The sequence below is a fragment of the Triticum urartu genome, chromosome 7A (assembly GCF_056163025.1).
Source record: "Triticum urartu cultivar PI428250 chromosome 7A, HENAU_Tu73, whole genome shotgun sequence".
NCBI lineage: Eukaryota > Viridiplantae > Streptophyta > Magnoliopsida > Poales > Poaceae > Triticum > Triticum urartu.
The window spans coordinates 55132285-55142329 of record NC_141879.1 but is presented as its reverse complement, the minus strand read 5'-3'; the positions used below and the strand labels follow the sequence as shown (position 1 = coordinate 55142329).

The following is a 10045-nucleotide window of genomic DNA, read 5'->3' as shown; positions in this document are numbered from 1 at the left end:
GCGCCATTAGTAACTCTTTTTTTTTCTGATAGCAATGGCGCACCCTCCTGTGGTGCGCCATTAGTAACTTTTTTTCATTATTTTTTGTTGCATCTAATAATTTATTTTTTATCAAATTTGTTATTTTCATGAGGACTAGAACAGAAGATATCATCAAATATCATCAAATTTGTTTTTTTGAAAACATCATCAAATTTGTTTTTTATTTTTAATTAAAAATATCATCAAATTTGTTATTTGAAAATATCATCAAATTTGTTATTTAAAAATAACATCAATATTTTTTTGGATTTTTAGTTGCATTCATTTGTGAATTGGTAAAACATTTATGAATATGAAAAAATATCATCAAATTTGAAGAATATTCATGAATTCAAAAAGTGCCCATGAAATTTAAAAATAGTCATGAGTTCAAAAAATATTAAGAAATTTAATATTCATGAGGATTAGAACAGAAGAAATATCATTTCAAAATGTCAAAATACAATCGAGAAATGAAGACTATGATTTAAATACAATCGATCTTAGCTAGCTATCTTTTCACAATCTTCTTTCCCTTCTTTCGCAAATGAAGTTTTTCTGTTGAACGGACGTCCTTTAGGTAGGGTGGTCCTGCTTCTTCTTGTGGTGTATGGCACTGCATCGTCGTCGTCATGTTCCATCTTCGGGTCGTCGTACTTGTCGAAGTCTTGCTCATTGGCGACTCCATCCATTCCGATGATCTTCCTTTTTGCCTCTCCTCACGGCAACACGACTGGGCTTTGACGGGTCGGTCATGAAGAAGCATTGGTCCACTTGGGAAGCCAGTACCCATGGCTCATTTTTCGCGGTGACGTTTGCTCCCGCGGTCTTGGATTTGGCTTCGGGTATAACCATGGTTGTGAAATACCGGTCTTCTTTTATGACGCTCTTGGCCCATCTGACACGGAACATCGGGACCTTCTCTCCAGCGTAGCTCAACTCCCAGATCTCCTCGATCCTTCCGTAGTATCTGTCCTTGTCGTTACCGGTGTAGAATTCCATCGTTACCCCGGAGTTCTTATAACCATCGCTCTTCATGTCCTTGTCCTCGGTGTAGAATGTGTATCCGTTGATATCGTACGCCTCATAGGTCATCAGATTGTGCTCGACGCCCTGTGACAAGGCGAATATGAGTTTTTCTTCCGCGCAAGAATCCTCATGTAAAGGGTATGACAGAAGCTTCTCCTTGAACCAACGCGTGAAACATGAGTTGTTCTCTTTGATTATATCTCCGTCCATCCTCTGTTGGCCTCGGTCATTGTACATCTTCTTAATAAAGGTTTTGTGCTCTACCACCCAAGGATCGACCACGTCTATGTGTTGTAGTGCGACTAGGTTTGCTCTCTTAAAGTCGGCGAGTCAACCCTCGAAGTCGACATGCATTTCGCGGCGACCCTCGCGGTGATCCTATCCAGCGAGCCTGCCGAGGTGCCTTTTGACCGGCAGACCAACGGGTTTCTCGATGCCTAGATAATTCATGCAGTAGGAGATGCACTTTTCGGTCAGAAAGCCCTTGGCTATGCTTCCCTCTGGACGTGACATGTTGCGAACGTATCCTTTGATAACACCATTCATCCTTTCGAACGGCATCATGCTATGCAGGAACGTCGGCCCGAGTTGGATGATATCCTCCACGATATGGACCAGTAGATGCACCATAACATCGAAGAATGCGGGCGGGAAGTACATCTCAAGCTCGCATAGTATCACCACGATCTCTTCCTATAGCCTTCTGAGTTGCCTCACGCCAACCGACTTCCGAGAGATGACGTCAAAAAAGTTGCATTGGCCAAAAAGCGTTTCACGGACGTGCGCGTCCATGATCCCACGGATTGCAACTGGAAGTATCTGCGTCATCAGCACGTGACAGTCGTGAGACTTCATCCCGCTGAACTTCTACTTCGCTGAGTCTAGGTATCTTCTTATCTTCCCCGCGTAACCGTAAGGAAGTTTTACTCCTACGAGGCAGGTGAAAAACTGCTCGATCTCCTCCTGACTTAGAGTGAAGCACGCGGGAGGGTAGTCATTTCCGGTCTTCTTGGCCTTTTTGCCTTTCCGACGACTTTTCGTGTCCTACTTCGCCTCATCATCATCATCATCATCATCATTAGCGTGAAGCTCCTCCCTGATGCCCATTGATTTCAAGTCTGCCCTTGCTTTCAGCCCATCTTTGGTCCTCTCTGGCATGTTGAGCAGGGTACCAAGCAGAATCCCGCACACATTCTTCGTGATATGCATGACATCAAGGCTATGAGGCACACGGTGGATCTTCCAGTACGGCAAGTCCCAGAAAACAGACCTCGTTTTCCATATCTTCAGCAGCGGCTCTGGCGCCTTTTGCTTCTTTCCCGGCAGTGGGAAATCTTTTCAATTTTTCAACAGCTCGTCTATTTCCTCGCCGCTCCTCGTACGCGAGCGTCTTCGGGGTTCGGTTTCACCATCGAACGGATCCTTGCATTTTCTCCATGGGTCATCATCGCGAAGCCACCTTCGATGTCCCATGAACACGGTTTTCGAAGATCCAGGATCTCTATCTAGCTGGCGATACGTTGTGTCATCTATGCACCTGACGCATCCAGAAAATCCGTGGACCACCTGCCCCGCGAGATATCCGTAACCAAGATAGTCGTGCACCGTCGTGAGCAGTGCGGCTCTCATAGGGAAATATTCTTTCTCTGCGGCGTCCCACGTATTGGTTGGCGTTTTCCATAGTGTGTCTAGCTCCTCTTTCAGCAGCCCCAGATACAGATTGATGTCGTTCCCTGGTTGTTTCGGCCCTTCAATTAGCATACTCATGTGAATGTACTTCCTCTTCATGCACAATCAGGGGGGAAAGTTGTACATCCACACAAACACAGGCCAGATGCTATGTGTGCTTCTTTGGCTACCAAACGGATTGACTCCACCGGTGCTCGCGCCCAGCACGATGTTCGTTGGATCGTCCCGAAATTCTGGGTGTTTGAAGTTCAACGCTTGCCACTGACTCGCATCCTTAGGGTGACTCAGCATCTTGTCTTTTTTATTTATCTCCGGATCATTTCCGTCATCTTCTCGCTTCTTCTCCTCCCTATCCGCGTGCCAACGCAGGAGCTTTGCTAGCTTAGGATCCGCGAAATATCGCTGCAGACGAGGAGTGATCGGAAAGTACCACACCACTTTTCGAGGAGCTTTCTTCCTCTTCTTGTATTGAGTGACGCCGCACACCGGACATATGGTAGACTCCGCGTGCTCGTCCCGATAAATGAGCGTTACTTTCAGGCAGGTATCCACGGGCCTGCATCCTTCATACAATGGAGTAACCGCGTCTATCTCCAGTTGATCCAACTTGGCTTTCTCTCGGGCGGCAGCTCTTGCGTTATCCGTCTGCTTGAGAAGCAGCTCTTGAATATGAGGGTCCTGCACCCAGCCCATCGATGGTCCATCGTCGTCTGCTCCGGCATCTTCATCTTCATGATCATGCCCTTCGTCTTGATCTTCCTCATCATCATGTCCGGCATCACCGTCGTGATCATGTCCTGGAGATTCTTCGTCTTCTCGCCCGCCCTCGCCGCGGTGGTTGTCTTGCTTCCCTTCCTCATTTCTTGCCCGGCCCCCATGGACGACTTCATAGTCATCTTCATCACCTTGCCACCAATAGCCATCCATGAAACCACGCAAGAGCAGGTGGTCCCGCACCTGCCCGAAATCCGGGTCCGCAATAAGGCTCTTTAGCTTGCATCTTCGACACGGACATATTATCTTCGTCTCGTTCTTTTGAAGCATCTCGGCCTTCCCGGAGCTCAAAAACTTATTCACGATGCCTTCGGTCATCGTGCGGGCCATGGTCGCCTGCGGGGTAGAGCAAAACGATATTTTAGAACCAAGAAAAAATTTGGCATGGCTTTGCCTAAAAATAGGACCAAAAAGAATGCATAGTGCCAAATTCTCGCCGAAACGGAAATGAATCAACATTCCGTCAAAATATTGGCAACTATTGCATTTCAAATACCGGTACCAGCAAACACAAACATATATGCAACACCACAAACATATGCAACACCACAAACATATGTAGATTTAGCTAGGCCATAAAAAGTGCATGTGCACGTTATTGGAGGAAGAAAAAAGTAGATCTACAACATAGAAAAAGCTTTCCCCTTACTTACCAATCAAAAAAAGGTAATTTAACCACTTAATTTGGGTGAATCTATGGTGCAAATGAGATGAGGAGGAGGAGGCAGCCGAGACAAGCTTGGAGGAGGAGAGAATGAAGTGGGGAAAGTGAGTGTGGTAGGTGGCTGTCCAAAATATTTAGCTGGTCTCAGGTTACTAATGGCGCACCACCTACAAATGCGCCATTAATAACCCTGGTTACTAATGGCGCATCTGCCAGGAGTGCGCCATTACTAGTTTTGCAAAAAAAAATCTCAGTAGTGGCGCACCGTGGATGTGGTGCGCCATTACTACTTTTGGAAAAAAGTAAAAAAAATTGTCAGTAGTGACGCACCGAGCGTGTGGTGCGCCATTACTAGTTAAAACTAGTAATGACGCACTGTGCCCTGGTGCGCCATTAATAGTTTTAGAAAAAAAATTGCTAGTAATGGCGCACCGTGTGTCTAGTGTGCCATTAGTGATGAGGACACTAATGGCGCACCACATACATGGTGCGCCATTAATGTCCATATCAGCTATAGCCCTTTTCTTAGTAGTGTAGGTCAAACTTCCATGTTTTTCCTTGCATGTGACCTACTCATTTTTATTCCAGCAATAAAAGTTTCCGTCAACTGGTAGCTTGTGGAGCTTGCCACTCTTTTAGTGGACATTGAGCGACACATATATGCATCAATTATGTATACCTTGCCGAGTATGTCCTATCTTACAACGGTTTTATGGTGGTAAGTAGTACATTTATTAGTATGGTTGTGACCTTTTTCATGTTATAAACATGGAAAGAATTAGTGTATTGTGAAAAAGTAGCACAGCCCTTGAAATTTGCTATAGCAAAGCTATATCGCACTATAGCGAAATTATATTACGCTATGGTGAGTGATTCCACATTGATTTCATTTAGCGAGGTATTGCTCAGAATGCCATAGCATTCTATTAGAGGTGCTATAACACGCTATGTTTTCAGTAGTTATGAATGCTATGCCACCTGGGTGTTTTTTTGGCAGGGTAAACTAGTACTGAACTTGAAGGTAGCTTCTATCACTAGTACGGTAGTACCACGACAAGTAAAAGATGTACATCCCTATCTGTCAGAAGTCATCGTTGTTAAGCTGAATGTTGTAAAGCTAGCGAGTGCGTGGCCTTACAATCATTCATAATTGTGGGGAAACGGGGCATCACTGACAATCCAGCCATCTGGTAATTAAGATCACAGATTATTACAGTGGGCACTGCAGCTTCAGTTACACAGTTCAGTTGACATTCTAAAGCTTGAGTGGTTCAAGCGTCCGAAGAGAGTGAGAGAGAGGCAAATTTACTTTGGCGATTTTTTAAAACCTTGTGAATATTTCTCTCTTGAATACTCTCTCAAGCATGATGGACCTTATGCAAAACAGTGAATTGCAAAAGGGAGCACAACAAGAAATAACATATGAACCTAGGTGCTCAACTCAGAGCAAGATCCACCACAATGGTTTTGATGTCAAAAGATGCTTCATCTATGAAAAGTGCGGCTGGCCATGATCAAGTGAATAAGATGGCAACCACCACTAGTGATTGCTTTGGTCACCTGTGGATCAGCTTCATATGTGGCCACTTATCATCCGCTTCCACAAGAGAACTCGTTAATGACTCGCTGGGCACCCCTGTTTACAATGGCAGAGGTTTGAGGCAGGGAGGACAAGGAATGCTACTGCCACTGGGCCGACGGGTGTCTCTCATGGTCTGTCCTTCTATGCCGATGATATCATCCTGTTCTTAAAGCCGTTGGAAGAAACATCTCGATCTATTTGGCCATCTTAGAAGAATTTGGGGAGGCGACGTGCTTAAACATCAACAAATCAAAATGCACCTTTTTACCCATCCGATGCAAAGATGAACAGGCGGAGCTACTATCATCTGCGGTAGGATTCCCATTGGGATCATCCCCGTGCTGATATTTGGGCCTCCCCACAATTCGGAAGCTGAGGGCTGTGCTGTTTAAGGAAATTCTGGAGGGACTTGCTCAAAAATTGCTAACTTGGCGCGCCCATCCAGGTCAATCCATTCTGTCCGACATGCTCCCCCACCCCCCCCCCCCCCCCCCGACCCAAGATTTTGGTCGACTTTGCCAGGACGTATCATGGATTTCTGTCAGCAAGCAGGGAGAACACCTGAGGAGAGCGGTGCGCGGTTGAATTGTGCATAAAGAAAATCGTTAGTTCCGATCAGTTTACCTATTATTGATAGCTACTCCCTCCATTCCATAATATAAGAGTAAAACACTCTTATATTATGGGACGGAGGAAGTAGTTTACAACTGCATGCGGAATACACGCAGCGAAAACATAAAATAAAACACATGCACCCAGGTCCTTTCTATCTAGCCATCCATTCTGCGCATCGCGATTTGTGCAAATACATTTCTCTTTTTTGTTTCTCTCGCATAAAACATGTTTTGAAGTCAAACCTTTGTAGCGTAGCCAAGTTTTCTATCTAGAATCTAGGATAAATCTTTCAGATTTTTTTGTCAAACATAAATATACAAAATATAATTTTTAGTTTAAAAATTATATTTTGTATATTTATGTTTGACAAAAAAATCTGAAAGATTTATCCTAATTCTAGATAGAAAGCTTTGCCACGCTGCAAAGGTTTGAACTTCAAGCCATGTTCTATGTGAGAGAAACAAAAAAGAGAAAATTTCATATAAAAAGTTAGTTGTGTTGCACAGATTTTAAAGCAATATTGGACAGCCAGGATAGTAGAATCCGAGTGTAGATGTTCTAAAAATCCACCACTCATACACGCAGCTGGTTTACAACCAACCATTTGTCGGGATTCTTTACCTATTATTGATAGCTACTTCCTTGAGGCATGGAGACATGGCACATATGAGCTAAGAAGCAGAGGCTGATTTGCGCTCTGCGTCAAGCTGATGGTGAAGACGAAACAGCTGTGACAGCCCAGGTCTAATACTCATCCAAGTGCATAATCAAAGCACATGGGGCTGTTAGCTACACTTAACAAATGTGCTCTCGTTCCTGGTGCCTCGTATTCCTCCATGCTTGTTTTACCATGGCCACTAGATTCACTTTATTTCTCAAAGTTGGCCCATTTGTGAGTAGAAAAGGATGTCACTTTGTAGAGTAATGCTACTAGCTAGGTGCTTGGAAGAGGATCGATGGAGTGGTATACATAACTACACACAACGTGGGATGATATATAGTCTAGCCCAAGTGATCAGTAGTGTCTTGTGTCCTATATGCTGGAATGCATGGAACCATACTAGTCCGAAAGTTTGTACCAATAATTATGTCGCATTTCCTAGGCCTACACAGCTCCTCCAATACAAACTGCAATGAGGGTAGGGATGCAGGTGGGCATCCCGCATAAGCCCGCATAAACATTATATTAGTTCAAACTAAGCTACATCTGGTCAGAAGAATTATAACTAGCATGAGATATTTTGAATTGGAGGCGGGGCAGCTCGGGCGCCCCTCAGCATCCCTAAATGGGGGGCAACATCAGATTGGGCTCGTTCGGTGCCATTATTTTCTCATTGTTTCTACTGTGCATCCATGCCACTTTTTGAAAGTAGAGAAGAAGAGAATATAAGGGCCATGTAGACCAACACAGAATGGACTGTGTCACGCATACTAAGAGCATTACTAGTAGAATCCTCAAACCCTCAAATCCTTAAAGCAGTTTTAAGGGTTGAGAAGTGCCACTTTTTGACACTTTTAAGGGTTGAAAAACAGGGGCAAATACTAAAACCCTCAAACCCAACCCTTAAACTGCTTTAAAGATTGGATTTGAGGGTTCTAGTCTTTGCCTCGACCCCAACCTTTAAATCTATCATTTGACATCTCACAATTTATGACAACAAGAACACAATCAACTTCCAAACAAACTACCAAATGACAATCATTGATGCATGGTTTAATAGTTTACATCACAAAATCATCATCTTCCTCCTCTCATCGGCACCATCACCAAAAAGTTGCACCTCGGCGCCATCTCCTAGACCACAAGCAGGCTCCATCAAGCATCTCCATCGGCACTGGTGGAGTCGTACACACCGCCATCACCACAACTACTCATCGGAGTGTCACCTCGAAAAGTAGAGGACGCAACACGGAACATCCTCTTCCTCTCCGCGATGTCCTCCTTGTAGTCCTTCCACCATTGCAATTGGTCTTCATCCATGTCCTTCTTGAACATCATCATGTGCTCTTTCTCTTCCACCATGAGTTCTTTCCATACCTTTGCCTCTTTGAGCTTGATCATCCTCTCCTCCAACTCGGCCTTGCGCTTTGCTTCAACTTGTGCAAGCTTGACCTCTTTCTTCTTCTCGGTGATAAGAAGCTTCGTCTCCAATGTCTTCGTTGTCAATTCCTCTCTTGCCTTCATCATGTGGTCCATCTTCTCCCTTAGGCTTGACGCCTCTTCTTCCATCTTCACCCTTAGCTTGCCCTTCTTGGTTCCCTCGGGCTTGCCCAAGTTCCTCTCCTCCTCATCTTCACTATCATCCATCCTTAGCATTGCCGACTTCTTGGGTGCGGTCTCTTGATCCCTCAACTTCCACTTGTCAAAGGTTTGAAGAATTGACCAAACATGCTTAAATGGGAATGGCTTGCCCTTGGAAGCGGCCATCTCCTTGTACCTCATGCCGGCAATTGTCTCCTATCAACCACACATAAATCACATAAGAACCCACCAATAGCATAGTGCACACACATAATCAAAATAGTGAAGAAATATGTACTCACATAGTCACTCTCTACGGTTCCACTAGGTGGTGCATCTATCACTTGGTCCATGGCCGCACTCCAACGAGAACAAGCGGGCTTGATCAACTCCCACCGGCCTTGAAGCGACCGGAAAGAGCGATGGATGAACCCACTATTCTTCGGCTTGATCTTACAATAGACGTCCTCGATCCTTTGCCAATACCGTTTACCGGTTTGATCGGTGCCGGTGGTTGCATCCATTCCCACAGCTGCCCAAGCACGAACCAAGAGGACATCTTCCGCCTGGGTGTAGTTTGTCGACCGCGCGTGTGGGCGGGAAGCGGCGGTGAATGCCTCCTCCCCTATCTCGGCCACCTCCTCCTCGTCATCCCCTACATCCTCCTCATCTTCCTCCTTCTCCTCCAAGTCGTCACCAACCCTAAAGGGGTCTAGAGGCGGAGCTCCGAGGTCCACCTCCGCATTTTGGAGGAGGTCCATGAACGAGGATGGGTTTGCCATTTCCTCGAACACCTCGTGCGTGGCGGGAGGAGGTTCGGCGACGGCGGCCGCCGTGGGCTTCTTCTGCGCCTTGGTCACGGCCGGGGACGAGCCGGCAACCTTGGAGGCCGCCCCTCGCGGCCCATGAGAGGCCGCCTTCGGCCGGCTCTTCTTGGTGGCCGGGGCGGGCGGCGGGGAGGCGGCGAGGGCGGGCGCCGGTGCGGTGACGGTGGTCGGGGCAGCAGGAGGTGGTGCGAGGCCCGCCCGCTGCCGCTTGGCCCCGACGTGGGTCGCCGCCACCATGTCGGACACGGTCGGTTGGGCGGGGGCGGGCGCCGGGGCGGGCGAGGCGGGCGGGGGCGCGGCGGCGGCGGGGCCCTCCATGGCCGGCGCGGCAGGAGGCGGCGGGAGGCGGCGGGAGGAGGAGGCGGTTGGCTCCCGCGCGAGCGAGGAGGAGGAGTGCGGGTTGGGGGGGGCGATTTTCCCCTCAACCCCTACTTCTACAGATTGCAAAGTGATTTGAGGGTTGGACCTACTTTTTACGGGTTTAGAGGTTCTAGTCTACGGCATTTTTTCGGCGAAAACTGTAAAAAAAAAACGGTTATTTTTAGAGGTTTGAGGGTTTGAGGGCTCTACTAGTAATGCTCTAAGCATCGCAGCATGCACGA

General features: G+C 46.7%; 1 protein-coding gene across 1 annotated transcript; it reads right to left on the bottom strand.

The window, feature by feature from the left end:
* Positions 1-8190: 8190 nt before the first annotated feature.
* On the bottom strand, positions 8191-9398 carry LOC147957680 (uncharacterized). The gene is made up of 2 exons (XM_087535765.1): positions 8919-9398; positions 8191-8832 (listed from the first exon to the last, which is right to left on the bottom strand). Exons 1-2 carry the CDS (start codon positions 9396-9398, stop codon positions 8191-8193), a joined length of 1122 nt encoding a protein of 373 aa, XP_087391891.1.
* Positions 9399-10045: the final 647 nt, after the last annotated feature.